Source organism: Loxodonta africana, chromosome 8 (genome assembly GCF_030014295.1).
Source record: "Loxodonta africana isolate mLoxAfr1 chromosome 8, mLoxAfr1.hap2, whole genome shotgun sequence".
NCBI lineage: Eukaryota > Metazoa > Chordata > Mammalia > Proboscidea > Elephantidae > Loxodonta > Loxodonta africana.
Window position 1 is genome coordinate 31,850,113 of NC_087349.1, and position 17,724 is coordinate 31,867,836.

The 17,724-nt window shown below is 38.3% G+C and overlaps 1 protein-coding gene across 1 annotated transcript in view; it reads right to left on the minus strand.

Moving 5' to 3' along the window:
• CFTR (CF transmembrane conductance regulator) overlaps nucleotides 1–17,724 on the minus strand; it is a 196,596-nt gene that overhangs the window by 127,478 nt on the left and 51,394 nt on the right. The window contains exons 5-10 of the mRNA XM_064290397.1: nucleotides 15,446–15,535; nucleotides 14,131–14,294; nucleotides 12,877–13,002; nucleotides 7,390–7,636; nucleotides 5,204–5,296; nucleotides 661–843 (exon numbers count right to left, since the gene is read on the minus strand). Of these exons, the coding sequence (XP_064146467.1) occupies nucleotides 661–843; nucleotides 5,204–5,296; nucleotides 7,390–7,636; nucleotides 12,877–13,002; nucleotides 14,131–14,294; nucleotides 15,446–15,535 (903 nt within the window). The remainder of the gene's footprint in view (nucleotides 1–660; nucleotides 844–5,203; nucleotides 5,297–7,389; nucleotides 7,637–12,876; nucleotides 13,003–14,130; nucleotides 14,295–15,445; nucleotides 15,536–17,724) is intronic.

The following is a 17,724-nucleotide window of genomic DNA, read 5'->3' on the forward strand; positions in this document are numbered from 1 at the left end:
CTCTACCAGCCTGAGACTAGAAGAACTAGATGGTTCATGGCTACCACAATGACTGTGCTTTTACAGGGATCACAACAAACAGTCCTTGACAGAACAGGAGAAAAATGTAGAACAGAATTCAAATTCACAAAAGTGATCAGACTTATTGGTTTGACAAAGACTGGAGGAACCCCTGAGACTATGGCCCCCAGACTCTGCTAACCCAGAACTGAAATCATTCCTGAAGCCCACTTTTCAGACAAAGATTAGAGAGGCCTATAAAACAAAAAATAACACAAGTGAGGAACATGCTTTTAGTTCAATCAAATATACGAGACTAAATGGACAACTCCTGTCCAAAAGCAAGACAAGAGGGCAGGAAGGGACAGGAACTGGACGAATGGACACAGGGAACCTGGGGCAGAAAGGGGGAGCATGCTGTCACATTGTGGGGATTGCAACCAATGTTGCAAAACAATATGGGTATAAATTTTTGAATGAGAAATTAATGTAAGCTGTAGAGTTTTACCTAAAGCACAATTAAAAAAAAAAAACTATACCAAGTATGCCCCTAATACATAAGGATTTCTCCAAAATAGCTTCCTATACTACAAACTAGAGAAAGAAAGAATAAGTGCATGCCAAATTAAATGCTTCATGATGAGAAATAAAACAGACAACCTTGCCTGCTCCAGTAGATCCAGCAACCGCCAATAACTGTCCTCTTTCTATCTTGAAATTGATATCCTTCAGGACAGGAGCACCAAGAAGTGAGAAGTTACTGAAGAAGAGGCTGTTATCACCATTGGAAATTTCTCTATTGTTATTATTTTGTTTTGCTTTCTCAAATAATTCCCCAAATCCCTGTAAAAAAACATATATAGGAAAAGAAAAGTTTCTCAGTTATTTTTGATATGTTTTACTTATGATTACTTCGAGAACCAATGGCATGTGAACCATGCTTTATAGCACAAAATTACATAGCACATGATTTCTAGAGCATGTAATTCAAAACACTTGAAAATCATAATCATATCATTTCATGGAGATATAATTTCCCTTTCTCAGATCTTTGCCCACTATCAAGTGAAATTAAATTAACATGTATATTACACATCTCCTATATGCTGGGTATGCAAACATTACTATCTAATCCTCAGAATAATATATAAGGTAAATGTTATAATCCCCATCTTTCACAAAGCTGCAGACTATGACTCAGACTATATGACTAAAGTCACATAACCAATGGGCCACAGACTGGGATTACTACTGCCTTCTACTGTATCACACTGGTAGCACCTTCCCCTGAGAAGCTCAAAGCATTTCTGTAAGTACTTAGTGCTGAGCATAAATGTGATGAGACTGTCAGATGGTCCAAATGAATTCCACAAAGTCCCTAGGTGGTGTAAATAGTTGGCGTTCGACTGCTAACCTAAACGTTGGTGGTTCAAACCCACCTAGCAATATCATGGAATAAAAGGCCTAGTGATCTGCTTCCGTTAAGATTACAGCCAAGAAAACTCTACAAAGCAGCTCTATTTTGTAACACGTGGGGTCGCCATAAGTTGGAGTAGACTCTACCACTACTAGCAACAAGAGTAGCTGGGTGGAAGGGATTACCTTTTGAAAATTGCCAGCCTCTCTATTGCCACCATGGAAAGCTTTAGGGTAATTTGTGGTCTTCAAACCAAAGCCAGCAGCCCCTGTGGTACTAAGCATTATCCAAGAGGAATCTGGTGCACGTAGTTATAACGGAATCTCTTTCCAGACCCTCAACATTCAAATGTACTCCTTCCTAGATTTCATCTGCCTGAGAACTTGTCTGTCATTTCTCCTTCCCCACTTCCTCTCTCACAAGCAGTAGAAAAGGGCTTTGGAGTCAGAGAAACCTAGCCTGACGTTTTAGCCCTGCCCTAACTAGTTGTGTAACCTTGTTTAGTCACATAAACTGTCTAAGCCTTAGCTTCCTAACACGTAATTGGAAATGATTTTACCTACTTATGGGGTTGATGTGAGAGAGGAGTCAGCTTCCTAGCACGTAAAGAGAAATGTATTTACGTACTCCCAGGTTTAAAGTGAGGGAGGAGTCATATATAAACATCCTCAGGAACATGCCTCTTGGGTAATCAGCTGGATGCTAATGCCATCAAACAAGATGGAGAATGCACTGGAAGGAGGGGATTTGTAGCTTGGGGAGTGGTGAACATGACGTGCGTAAGGAGCACCGAGGAAAATACATCCATGAAGTTCAGGAAAGAAACTGGGGTCAGAGGTTTGCATTTTGAGATTCATCTGCACACTGGCGTCAGCTGAGTGTGGACGAGGCCACCTACAAAGATCATGAAAAATACTAGAAGGAGGCCCACAGCCACTAATGATGCAGGCAAGGCAAATTCAGAAGTGATGGTCTGTGGATAAAATAATCTGGAAAGCGTGATTCACTAAAACTCAGTTCACGAAAACTAGTGGAAGCTGGGGCATTGATGTATGATGACGACCTCTATTGTCTGCATATTGGAGACAACAAGGCCATCTGGTGAAAGTCCACAGACCCTGGGAAAGGTTGGTAAAGGAAAGTGGCAAAGATCTGGAATGGCTTTTAGGGAAGGGAAAAGGGAATTGACTAAGGACAAGTGAGTGGATTTCTCAAGAAAGTTACAGGCCCAATTGAAGCTGAAACAATAAACATGTAAAACTTACAAGTGACTACACTGTATGATTTTCCTTAGCTGTACTACCCTTGCCAGCGCTGATAAAGTGAATGCTCCGCAGAGGTTTTTTTTTTTTTTTTTCCGCAGAGAAGGATTCAGTAAAAAGAAATAGGAATTGAGAGTGCAGCTGAGAGAAGAACTCAAGCTATTGGTCTTGGATGGGAAAGGGCAGTTGCCTGATTGCCATGAGCAGGATGCTACCAAACTTTATTGCACCAAGGGACCTCCTCAAAGCAGGGCAGTCCTGTTGCTAGGGTAGGAAGGAGAGACGTTCCTGTAGGAAGACTGCTCATTTCTCACCCATCCTCAGAGGGCATGGGAGTGGCTCCAGAAGGCATACTCTTACCCTCTGGTCAAGCTGCCAGTGAGATGCAGCTGGGCGCTGCCTTGAGGCGTCCAACGAGGAGAAGTCAAGAGACCAGAAATCTTGATGAAACTGAAAGGTAGTAAAGGTGGGATAAGGAGCCCTGGTTGTGCAATGGTTAAGCGCTTGGCTGCTAAACAAAAGGTCAGCAGTTAGAACCCACCAGTGGCTCTGTGAGAGAAAACACTTGGCGATCTGCTCCAGTAAAGATTTCAGCCTAGGAAAGCATGTTGGGCAGTTTTACTCTGTGCTATTTTTTTTTATAGAGCTGCTAGGAGTCCGAGTCAACTCAGCAGCACACCACTACAAAGGTGGGATTATGAGACTGAGAGCACTAGAGGGGTAGAAAATTCTGGGCAACGAAAGAATTTCAAAGTGTGACTCTTCCAAAGTTGAATGATTCTGGGTGCCCACAAAGCTCAGGATATGACTATGAAAGGAAACTTCCACAGAAGTCACTGGAAAATATAAGTTCTAAGGGCAGTGCTGGAAGGCTTTCTCATGTGGATGTTGAAGTCTCGGACAGCACGGTAGAAGCTTAACAGCCATCAAGAAGTGCCCTGGGGTTTGATAGGTGAAAGTCAAAAGACTTGAGAAGGATACAGCCATGGTTCAGTATCCTGACTCTAGAATGCGACATCTGGGTCCAAAGTCCAGCTTCAGCCCTTGCCAGTTGTGTGACCTGAGCCAACTGCCTTAACATTTTTAAGCCTTCATTCCCTTATTGGTAAAATGGGAATATTAGTATTACCAAAGTCATAGGTATGATGAGAGAATTAAATCACACAAAACATACAAAGTGCTCATCCTGTGTCTGACACACAGTTAGGTTTTAGCATGTTACCTATTTTATCAGATGGGGTGACAGTGAAACGGAGGATTTTTGCACCAGATTGAGAAAACAACAATCTGAAAGTAGTAATAAAAATGTCAAACTTATTGTCCCTTCATACCTAGTTTGAAATTCCTAAAAACAAGTAAAATAAATCTGATCTTCACACTTTTCCACAAAACAATTTTGCTAGGCAGGTAAAGAATTATTCTCTTGCCTATATCTTTAAAAAATGACATAAAATGAAACCCTGGTGGTCAAGTTACTTAAATAAATAAACCTGATTTAACAGACTGTGAAAGATGTAGGAATAGAACATTGGTTTTAACTCCTATCTTTACTCAACAAGCCTAAGTGATGAGGAAATGGGAATTTAATAGGTATTCTCAACAATCAGATGTTGCTTCCTTAGAGGCTGAAAATTGTTAGTAAGATTTACCCTCTGACTTTAAGGAATACAAGAAAATATTTCATAACGAATGAAAAAAAGTAAAAAGAGGAGAAAACAATACATCGGAATAACTCTCATACATCTTTTTATTGACTGGTGTATACAAAGCACATTGTACTATAACTTTGAGATCAGAGAAAGTGACACTTACTGAGCAACTATTACGTGCATGCTACTCTGTTGAACACTTTACATAATTTAATCCTCACAATATATTTGCAAGAGAAGTATTAATATCTCCCATTTTATAGATGGGGAGCTGAAGGCTCCATAAAGTTAAATAACTTGATCTGTATTATACAGATAGTAAATGGCACACCCAGGCAGGATTCAAACCCATCTCTATCTGATTCCAAAATCTATGATCTTTGTATTATTTCCTAAATTAAGGGAAACTAGAAACCCTGGTGGTGTAGTGGTTAAGTACTACGGCTGCTAACCAAAAGGTTGGCAGTTTGAATCCACCAAGCGCTCCTCGAAAACTCTATGGGGCAGTTCTACTCTGTCCTATAGGGTCACTATGAGTCTGAATTGACTCGATGGCAGCAGATTTGGTTTTTTTTATGTGAAACTAATTATACCAAAAAAAAAACAAACCAAACCCACTGTGGTCGAGTCGATTCCGACTCATAGCGACTAATTATACAACTTAAAAAAATACACTAAGGAACTTCTATACTGTATTTAATATTCCTGGGCCCCCACTTCGTAACCTATAAAATAAATGGAGTGGTTCTCTTTGCAGTTCTACCAGTTACATCATAATTCTAACCTTATCGTCTGTTAATATGAACACCAGATTCACAAAGAAGAAAATGTTTAAGTATGTAGAGCAAAAAATTAAAAAAAAAAAAAATTCTGACCTCCTCCCAGAAGGCTGTCACATTTTCCATCACCACATCTGTAGTTGTTAAGTTATATTCCAACGTCTTATACTCTTGCTTTTGTAAGAAATCCTATTTATAAAAAAAAAAAAAATTATAAAAGAGAGAAAAAACACATTGTTTAAACACAATAATAACATCCATGCACTGTTAACAACTATTTTATGCTATAGTAGGACTTCAGCTTATATTTGGATTTTATGAATTAAATTGAAAATTATATCTTAATAAAATAATTTTATAACAATGTTTTGAAGTTAATTTACCAGTTTTTTAGGATTCATCGCATTGGAAATACATTCTTCAAGCGCGTGATATTTTATAAAGCTGTTTTTATACATTAGATTTTAACACACAACCGATTCTTCCTTGCACTAGTACACGTTAACCTTAGTGATGACTGTAATAAAACAACCCTGAATTACCCATTGATGTGCCTCCATTCAGCAATAGGACAGGGAGAAAATGAATGTCTTCATCTTTATAGCACCCCCATTAGGGCACCTTTGGCGTGACTTCTCTGGGTTAAATAAAGAATGAAACCTGACTTAACTGGTTTAAGGGCATCACACCATGATTGTAAGAGAAGGGCTCTATTGAAAACTCTGAATCACAGGAATTTTCCTAGGAAAGGGGGAATGAAAGGAAGAATTAAGTCCACGCATGCTGAAGTCTTCACCATATGAGGTATTGAAAACAGCCTGGTCCTTTCCTCCCTGCTTCCCTTTCTTCCCTGCTCTTCTCTGTCTCTCTTTTGGTTTCTCTCAGGTTTGCTTTTGAGATCTGCTTCTCTGTCTCTATGTTGTTCAGTCACTCTCTCTCAATCCAGCCTGTCTGTTGTGTCTCTCTCTATCTCATCCTCCCACACAGCTATGATCGGGTTAACAAAGGAAATAAGATAATTCCAAGAGCTACTATGGCTCTGAGCGACATTCATCAATTTGTCCAAATCACTGTTCTCAAACTCCCATATTTCTGGGGACCAAGCAGGTCACATAATAGAGGAAGGGGACTGGGTGGAGGTTGTGATGAACAAAGAGGGGCAGAATCCGTCTGAAGGGGCAGCTGCCGCAGCGTGTGGGGAAGGATGGCCCCATGTTACTAGATACTCAAATTCCTCAAAAGAAGTTGAAAATAGAACGTTTTTACGTAACATCTCCCAATTTTTCAATGCTGGCAACTAATTTAAAAGTTTTTTAAAAATATAAAGGTCAAACAAAACAAGTCTGTGGGCCAAAATTAGGTTTGTGGACCACCATTAGTAATCTCTGGCCTAGACTAAATAATGGCAGAACCACCTAAAAGTGGTTCACCCCTCACGCTCATTTTTATGTATATCACAGTGACTTGTTTCGGGGAGAGGGGGATAAATATTTAAATAAATATCAAAAAAGTATAATAAAGACATTTAATTTGCTTATAAATTGTAATATTTATCACCACACACACGATCATGGCAGTGATTCAATTAGCTTTGCACAATTGAGTCTCATCGCCTCAGGATTTCAGCACTTTTCTTCAAAGCTGGTGGCCACATTAGCATTAATTTAGGGTAATTAATGTGGCATAAAATGTCATTCTCATCTATCATACCTTCCAGGAATATGTTTGGAAAAGTTTAAGGTAAACACGTGTAGTACTAGCTGGAAAGTTTCATAACTTTCTGGCAAATTTGTGCCATCTTTTTGTACATTTGCCAAGTTCATTAGAACCAATCTATTGACTAATCAACTCAACAGTAACAAGTTTTTTTTTTTAAATGGGTGGTACACATGGTTAACGCACTCGGCTGCTAACCTCTGAAGAAAGGCTTGGTGATCTTCCAAAAAATCAGTCTTTGAAAATGCTCTGGAGAACAGTTCTACTCTGACATACACATAGGACCACAGTGAGTCAGAACCGACACTCTTATTGATTAATTACTTGAAATAAAATCCTCTGGAGTACAAAAACAGTATCTCCTTCAATTTATCTGACTTTGTTTTATTTCACTAGGCTTTCATTACAAGTGCTTATTAGACCACATTTAGACATCAAGAGAGAAAATCCTGTGCTTTATTAAAAAGGCCTGAGACCAAGAATTTCTCTCTAGAGAGTCTGCCCACTAGCAAAGTTCTGAGACATTATAAAATCCTTGTATATGATGCACAGTTATGGCACATTACCTGTATTTTGTTTATTGCTCCGAGCGAGTCATACCACGTTTGCACAGCCCAGGGGAACTGCCGAGTGACAGCCATGCGCAGAACGATGCAGAATGAGATGGTAGTGAATATTTTTCGAAGGATGATTCCTTTGAGCATTGCGTAGGGCAGCACAGATAAAAACACCACGAAGAACCCTGAGAAGAAGAAGGCTGCGCTGTTGAAGTATCTCACATAGGCTGCCTTCCGGGTCAGTCTCAGCTCTATTCTATGAAAAAATAAAGTTCAGGAAGCTAGTTTACTGTTCAAGTATCAAGCACCTTGGAATGCAGAAACTGAGCACGGGCCATAGAGTCATTCTGCCTTCATTCTGGTCCTGATTCCATCCTACGTAAGCTGTGTGACCTTGCACAAGTAACTCAACCTCTCTGGGCCTCAGTTTATTTGAAAAGGGAAATAGTAATGAACCCACTAGTTTCTTGGATGTAATACCTGTAAATTGTTTTATTTAATTATTATTAATATTCCAATTATTATTAACAATAGTATTATTTTACTATTTTTAGATCCTTATGCACTTTGTTATTAACTTTTAAGATTTTCAAGACTGATCATTTGTGTTGGTTTAAGTAACTAAGGCTGAAAATGGGGACAAAGTTGCAAAATTTACAAAGGAAAAAGACAACTCTGTGATTACCTAATGGATTCTTAACACTTTAGGAATTCTAGCTTAGCTTTGAGGAACACTGAAATAACATATAAGCCACAGGGGAGTGGTTCTCAAACCTTAACCCGTTGCCACTGAGTTGATTCCAATTCACAGTGACTCCATGTGTTATACAGTAGAACTGCTCCATTCAGTTTTTTTGGTTGTGATCTTTAAGGAAGCAGATCACCAGTCCTGTCTTCCTGAGTGGGTTCAAACCTCAAATCCTTGGGTTAGTAGCCAAGAGCAAACTGTTTGCCTCACCTAGGGACCTCGAACCTTAGCATAGGTAAAAATCACCTGAGAGATGTGTTAAAAATATAGCATGTCAGAATGGATAAACAAACTATGGTACATACACACAATGGAATTTTACGCAACGATAAAGAACAATGATGAATCTGCGAAGCAGCTCACAACATGGATGAATCTGGAGCGTTTTATGCTGAGTGAAATAAGTCAATCACAAAAGGACAAATATTATATGAAAATAAAAATACTACTATAAAAACTCATGAAAAAGTTCACACACAAAAAGAAACAATCTTTGAGGGTTATGAGGGAGAAGGTGGGGGATGGAAAAACACTGAGTATAAAATAGGTAAGTGGTAACTTTGGTGAAGGGTAAGACAGTACACAATACTGGGGAAGCCAGCACAGTTTGCCCAAGGCAAGGACATGGAAGCTCCATAGATACATCCAGACTCCCCGAGGGACCGAATTACTGGGCTGAGGTCTGTGGGGACCATTGTCTGGGGAACATCTAGCTCAATTGGTATAACATAGTTTATAAAAAAAGTTCTACGTTCTACTTTGGTGATTAGTGTCTGGGGTCTTAAAAAACTGTGGTCAGCCATTGAAGATACTCTACTGGAGCAATGGAGAATGAAGAAAACCAAAGACACAAGGGAAAGATTAGTCCAAAGGACAACTGGACCACAACTACCACAGCCTCCACCAGACTGAGTCCAGTACAAATAGATGGTGCCCAACTACCACCACCAACTGCTCTGACAGGGATCACAATAGCGGGTCCCGGATAAGCTGGAGAAAAATATAGAACAAAATTCTAAATCAGAGGGTTCTGGATAAGCTGGAGAAAAATGTAGAACAAAATTCTCACACACACACACAAAAGAAGAAGACCAGACATACTGGTCTGACAGAGACTGGAGAAACCCCGAGAGTATGGTTCCCAGACCCTTTTAGCTCAGGAATGAAGTCAGTCCTGAGGTTCACCTTTCAATCAAAGATTAGACAGGCCCATAAAACAAAATGAGACTAAATGGGCACACCAGCCCAGGGGCAAGAACGAGAAGGCAGGAAGGGACAGGAAAGCTGGTAATGGGAAACTCAAGGTTGAGAAGGGGAGAATGTTGACATGTCGTGGGGTTGGCAACCTAAGTCACAAAACAATATGTGTCTTAATTGCTTAATGTGAAGCTGGTTTGCTCTGTATGCCTTCATCTGAAGTACAATATAAATAAATAAATATATACAGAGAGAGAGAGTATCTCAGGCCCACCTCACAGAGATACTGATTGAGTGAGTCTGTAGGAGAGTTCTAGAATCTGGGATTTTATGAAGAACCCAAGTGACTCTGTTGCAGGTGGTTCCTGAAAAGTTATGAAAATAGATACTGTATCCTCTCTATCTCTCACTTTTGTGTAATTATTTGTAATCATATTCTTTCAATCATCTAGTTTGAATTGCAAATTATGAACTTTTTTTTTATACATACATTTTGCTGTTGTTGTTGTCAGATGCCACTGAATTGATTTTTGCCTTACAGAGACACCATGTGACAGAGTAGAACTGCCCCATAGGGTTTCCTAGGCTGTAACCTTTAGGGGAGCAGAGCACCAGGTCTGTCTCTGGTGAAGTCACTGTGTTGATTTGAGTGCTAACCTTTCAGTTAGCAGCCAAGTGCTTAACCATTGTGCCACACAGGTTTAAATGTTCTGACAGGCAGAAAACAGGGTGTGCAGAGAGGCAAGTGTAAGGGCTGGTGGGAACAGAAGACAACACTGCCTTCAACCTCAGTCCCACTCTTCCAAGAGCCATAAAAGTTGGAGTGATTTGTAATGCTTCCCACCCAGTTCTTGTATACAGAAAGAGCCACAGTGATACAAACAGAGGGCTTCAGTGGGAGGGAGTAATGGCTGTGCCTTGGCCTAATGCAGGGGGTGCCAGGCATGTGGGTGTCAGGTTCATAACGCTTGTATAATTCAAAAAAGCAATTCTCATGCTCAAGGGCAGGACTCAGAGGAAAACTTTTTATAAAAGTCTAAAAAGAAAAAGGTAACCCTGAGCACACTGATGATGTAAATGGATTTTAATGTGCCCAGCCTAGACTGTGACTCATGGTCTAATGTTTACCTATTCCAATCATGTGGTATAGAGGGCAAATTATGATTTTGGAATCTGACCCGGGTTTGAATCCTGGCTCTGGCTGTTAGTAGCTATGCTATCTTAAGCAAATTGTTCTTCCCTCTGATTTTATAGAATCCACATCTATAAAAGCGGGACATAGCACCTCCCTTGTAGAGCTGTTGTCAAGATTAAATGACAGCACAGCAGAGGGCTTGGCACTTAATCAGAATCTACAATGTATTTCCTTTCTCAGCAACAGAAAAAAAATAATACTGACTAGGTTGACATTAATAAAATGCTAGAAAACACTGTTTACAAAAATGTTATCAAATTTGTCAAGATTGTTGAAATGGAATTTATTAAAAACAGTCATGGAAAGTAGAAGCTGTACTACAGGAAAGGAAGAAGAAACTTTTCAGGAAAGAGAACTGGTAATGTCTGGGAATGGAGTGAGAACATTTATAGGAAGCACCCAGAAAGCAGTTCTCTCCGTAATAAAGTTACTAACACTTTATGAGCCATAAGAACATTTTATCAGTTTCTTATTAAAAAAAAAAAAGAAAGAAAGTGACGTTATTACCATAAAAAAAAAAAACCCATAGGGCAATAAAAGAGTAAATGTACAGGAAGTTTTTTGCAGCCTTCTCCCCAGTTCAACAGTAGCCCAGGCCTAACAAATCGCTCCTTTGGAGAGCATCTTGCCAATCTCTTCTAGAACATTATATTTGCTTTCTTGAATAGAAGCAATTCTTGCTTTCCCATATTCACGTCAGCACTTTCCTGCCTTTTCAGGTAACAATTTCATGCGCGATTAAGGAACCAGATTATACAATTTACAACTAAACGTTTGCTATTGGAATTGGTCATACAGAAATACACAGTAGAAAGGATAGGTTTCATATTCTGTGGAAGAGAAAAAAATCTCCAAATCAAGACAAGTCAATGCCAAGAATGGCCTGGCAATGAGTTTACTGTGAGGCCTGAGAAAACCCTGGGGGCTCTTTGCTATGCCTGTGCTCATAGGGATAAGAGTGAGCAAGGAGATACATGTGATTGGACACTCATTGTTAATGAAAACAACAACGTCTACCAACTAAACAGTTTCCCCAAATCTTTAGGGATGTTTCTGAAGAGAAAATGCCATTCCTTTCCTGGATTTGCCATGTAAGGCATAACAAAAACAGGTGATCAATGAGTGTGTTTAGGAAATAAATACTCTTTTACCCTTTCTATTTACATGTCAAAGGACTTAACATTTCAGCATTTCTTTTGTTGTTCCAATCACACACCTGCAACTCAGTTACCACTGTCAACTGGAACCAGCAGCCTGAATTCCTGATAACCCATATACACACCATCCTAAAAGGTTCTCTTGGTATATATTTCCCTGTCTCAGGAGCTATATGTCCTGAAATTATTGGTCCCTTTAGCAGACTTCCTTGAAGCAGTGTGTCTAACCACACTGAGTCTTCTAGAACCTTCTTTGATTGCAGTTTGTAGAACATGGAGTTTGACTAAAGAAAAATGCTATCGTGGCCACAGAAATGCCCAGCCTTAAATTCTGCCAGAATTAGCTTAGTAACCATATCTCAGCCTGTACTGTACTTTTTTTATTGGATGTAAGCTTTACTAGTTGGTGAAAGAAAAATTATCTGAGGTGAAACAAGACTGAAGATAGGTGCCAAGTGCTTATTCTATTTTATGAAGTGGCTTTGATTGCTTTAATCTACAGATCTTCAGGTGGAGGGATGGTACGAACACCATTTACAGATTATTGCTAAATTCAAGAAAGAATAAATATATTTTACCCAAACGAGGTTTTTTTTTTTTTAGTTTGTCATGATTGATAAATTAAATGAAATGCAATAATAGGGAGTCATATATTTGGTACAGAATCGTGTTTTTATTCTTGTTATTGTTGGGTGCTGTTGAGTTGGTTCCGACTCATATATTTATTCAAGCTGGGCCATTTAAGGTTTCAAGCAGACTATTAAACCCATTGCGATATGATTCTGACTCATATCGACCCCACAGGACAGAGTAGAACTGCCCCATAGGATTTCCAAGAATTGGCTGGTAGATCTGAACTGCCGACCTTTTTGGTTAGCAGCCGAGCTCTTAACCACTGCACCACCAAGGGCTCCAAAATATATTAAACCCAGTGCCCTCCAAAATATATTAAGTAGCTATAAATACATGTAGAAGATTCTTAAAACGTAAAAAGTGTAAATATCCTTCTAATGCAAAGTAATACAATCAACTATACCTAATGAAAATAATGACTACACACTAATGCATGAATATTGATATCACTGAATACAATTGTCTGATTGTCAGGAACCCCCAAATGGGTGCCAGAAGTCCACTGTGACGTCCCCATTTTTAAAATGAAAATTGCTATAGATACTGAAATTATCAAAATGACTTACTGTCTTAGGTTTTCGATCATTTTTTCCATTGCTTCCTCCCAGCAGTATGCCTTCACAGATTGGATATTTTCAATCATTTCAGAGGTGATCACAAGTCTTTCATTGATCTTTCCAGCTCTCTTATCTCTACAAATAAATGAATAAATGAATCTAATAGTAAATACAGGTCAAATTATTCACTAAGAACTGCTCACCCTTTTTAAGAAAAATCACTTTTTTTTATTAAATAGATGAGCATGTATTTAATTAGCAAATAGATGGTAACAAAATAACAGCTACCATTTCCCTAATTGCCAGACACTGTATCAGGCTCATCCCATGCAGCAGCTCTAACCCTTATGACAGTTTCACGAGAGGCATATGCTATCCCAGTTGTAAAGATAAAAAACAAAAAACTAGAGACAGCGAAGTAAAGCGACTTGACTAAGGTCACACACTAGTAAATGTGCAACCTGGAATTCACACCGAGAGCTCTCTGGCTACAAAGTTTGTATGCTGTTGTCATGCTCTAGCTCTCATACTCTAGAAGTCTTCTACTATAGTCATTCCACAATAAAAGTAAAAATTGTGATGACTGGTGAACCAGACTAAGAAAAGTCAATCAACTCAATGTAAAATGTGTGCATTACCTCCAATTCACATAAATGTTGTATTCATTCTACCTATACCTTATGATATATTTATATAAAACAGTAATATATACAAAAAAAATATATATCAATATGTAGATACATAAAATGAACTGAATCTTAACATTTGTAAAGAAACATTTTATATAAACAATTTATTAAAAAACAATTTATAAAGAAATTCTATAGATAAACAAGCAAAGCACTGATTTAACCAAAAAAACCCAAACCCATTGCCATCAAGTCAATTCCGACTCATGGTGTCCTATAGGACAGAGTAGAACAGCCCCTCAAGGTTTCCAAGGCTATAAATCTTAACAGAAGCAGGCTGCTGCATCTTTCTCCCGTGGAGTGGCTGGTGGGCTCAAACCACTGATCTTTTCGGTCAGCAGCCAAGCACCTTAGCCACTGTGCCACCAAGGCCCCTACCCATTGATACAGGACCTGTTATTCACACCATTACAATAATTCCTTTTTAGTGCTACCTCGATGGCACTTGGTTTTTTTTGAGTGAGTGCTACCCAGTAAATTATGGTTCAGTGCATATAGCAGTCCTGGTTTCATGAATGTGGGCTTTTGAAAATCTGATTGAAAATACTTTCAAGCTTTGAAAGGAGGTTGCTACCTGTACTTCATCATCATTCTTCCTAACCCAGCTTGACCAAGGGCGACAATTATCAGGAAAGCAAGTCCACAGAAGGCAGAGGCCTGGAGCAGGTCCCAGATCAGCCCCATCAGAAGTGTCACTTGTAAAGGAGCAATCCACACAAAATGTGCCAGTGCAAGTCCCTGTAAAAGAAAATCACAGCTTAAAACAGTGGCATTTTACACTTCATCCCGAAAAACAAACACATTTGACAAATAGCAAAAGCATAGTGAGCTTATCTAGTCAGAGTTCAAAACACATTAAAATCTAGGAGGTCACTGGATTTTAATTCCAGCTGAGTACTCTAACCTCTTTATTCATCGCTACACCCCAAGTTCACAGTTGTTGAGATGCATGTGGTTACATGAAATATTAAATAAATCAATGCATCAACAAATGGGTATTCATAAATTTTAGTTCTACCTGTATTTACCAGCATTTAGTTACTATTTAGGATAGAGCCATTATTTGCCTCATTGTAGTCTCTGCTCCGCTCATTTTTAATATTAAATGATCCCCAAAACAAAAAACAAACCTCTTGCCATCCAGTTGCCAACCCTACATGTTTCAGAGTAGAAACTGCTTCATAGCGTATTCTTGGCAAACCCTGGTGGCATAGTGGTTAAGAGTTACAACTGCTAACTAAAAGGTGAGCAGTTCTAATCCACCAGGTGCTCCTTGGAAACCCTATTGGGTAGTTCTACTCTGTCCTATAGGGTCGCTACGAGTCGGAATCGACTCTACAGCAACGGGTTTGGTTTTTTGGTTTGGTATAGACAAAGGGCTCTCCAGAGCCTCAAAGTATACAACTCTGCAGCCCTATCATCTGATAGAGCTATCCAGAATAAATGCACGCTCAGTTCAACAGTAATTTCTCTGGCACCTGCTGTGGGTTCAATACCATGTTAAATGCAAATATAAAATACACTGTCTGTCCTCAACAACCCTGCATTTACGTGTGACATAAGACAGCACTGAACCAGAATTTCTCAGGATATCATATTCAGTCAAAATAAATAATTGGTTTAAATGAAACAAGATCTGATAAAGATTGAACTATGAGAAACCTTACTAAATACACAGCAAGCTGGGGCACCTTTGGCCTGGGTTGTCCCACAAGACCCCAGAAAGCCACTCTGCTAGACAACTTAGCTTTCTCAGTTTTCTGAAATAGGGAAGGTAGGGATGAGTACAGCTTAACCACCTATTGCTATTATCTGACCAAGAAAACTCCACATTTGGATTTATGATTTATAAAAGTAATGATTAAAAGATTAAATTGGTAGATACATACTTCATCAAATTTGTTCAGGTTGTTGGAAAGGAGACTGACAAGTTGTCCAATACTTATTTTATCAAGAACACGGCTGGACAGTTTTAAAGTCTAAAAGAAAAATGGGAAATTAGATGACATCAACAAAGGCAAATATATTTGTAAGTAACATTGTAACACAGCTGAGGACTTAGGTTACTATGCATGCATAATCAAGGAAAGTAATGAAAATTATTTCTGTCCATTCTGCTCAGCATCTTCTCAGATTTATATTCTTCTTCATAGCACGTATTATATTGGCATGCCTCATGCCTCTGTTTCATTTTCCAGCATCTGGAAAGTAATAAATATTTTCTCTCCTCCACGGTAGCAATGATATTATACTTAAGTATTTACCTACATAGCTGGGTTTTGTTTGTTTATATATATATATTTTTAAATGAAAGACAGAACCAAAGCAATACCAAATTAAAACCTTGCCCTTACATTTTTCATGCAGTCCTATACAAATTCTATTGGATAAAATTACTGTTAAGGTGAAAAAAGCATATTATGAATAATTGAATCATTAATCATTTTGTGAAAAATTACATTAACAATACAAAATCCTTAAGTTTTCTAAAGAAAAATACAACAGCCTGCACAAAACAGAATTGTTAAGTCAATAATTTAAGCACGATTATAAAAGTTCACAGGGATACTTTGACTGTAAAATTTAATAACTGATTTGCCCATTAGATGACTTTGACTGGAAAATATCCATTTAATATTTGTTTCAGTTCAATCCCACACATATTTACTTAGCACTTAGTAGATGCAAATCACTGTGCCCAATCTTTCAGGGATTATTATTAATATTTACAAAAACATAATTCTTGCCTCCAGACAAGCTGGTACATTAATATTTACAATGATATGACAAGCGAGTTAAGGGAAGCACAAAATAATAGGGTAACAAAAAGATCACACATGTGGTTAAAAAAAACCTGGAAAGATTTCATTGAAGAGGTAGAATTTGAGAATGGGTCTGGAATGAATGAGGTTTAGCTAAGCAGAAACAAATGAGGAAGCAAAGCAGTTAATCCCAAAACATTATCAGAGCAATCTGAGGGGAAAAAAGTCCATTGAACTGGAGGGCCAGTCTGAGTAACTTTGAGTTCTCTGTGGGGCTTAATATACAGCATGTCCACAGTCAGCATTCAGTAATTGTTCACTGGTTTTAGTTAGCTCTATGTTCTTGAGATTCATAGGAAAAGCTCAATGTAGTTTGTATATAGACTCACTATTTAAAGTGTATCTTGAATGTATCATACCAGATTTCGGAACAAAGTAAAATGTACTGTATTACAAAATTTGGAATATTGTACAAAGGGTTAAAGACTGCCTATCATGAGGATAAAACTGGTCAGATATGAAAAAGCATAAGATATGAGAAGAACTAAAACGGGCTCACTTTAGGGACCCAAACAGCACCACGTGGAGATGTCCCCTTGGGTTCTTTGGTTATGAAGTCAGTGTAGGACAAAAAGTGCAGGTAGAGAGGTAAAACAACATGGGTAAGAAAGCAGATATTCAAGGTTGAAAACAAAGAACTGATACAATAGAGTCTAACTTTTCATTAATGCTTTCTGGATCTGAAAGCATATATATATTTGTGCTAAATGTTATATATGGACCAATTTACAAACTAAAAAAAAAAAGCCTGCTCTTTAATCTCATCTTCTCTTTAGCCCAGAACATTTCACGCCTCTCTCTTCCTATGTAACAGTGTGTCTTATTGCTGTTACTTCAGTATTTATTTTATTTACATAGTAATTGGAAAACCCTCCACTTCAGAGACTGAGCTTCACTTATTTTAAAATTTTTTGAAGCAGTTTGTGCACAATTTTCTGTATTTGTTAGATCTTAGAATCCTTGTTCATGAAATAGGGATAATAGCACCTACCATACAGAATTTTAAGGAAGATCAAACGAGCTAATACACCTGAATCACTGAGAAGCATATTGTGAATATTATTAGCTACTAGTATTATAATTACAGTGTGCACTTTTTATAAATATTTAATGGAATCCAACTTTCTATGATACACAAGCTGTGTAGAATCTACCTTCCAAATAAGGCCTAATAATTTATTCACCCCAAAATTTCTGGATCAAAAGAAATTTTTTATCACCCATGTTTTCCTGATACCTGTGAATAGATGAAATTGTAGCTGAGTTGATTTGATTAAACCGTGGACTCCATTTTTCTCATCTGCCTCCATATATGGCTTTTTTGAGCAATAAAATATGGCTATCAA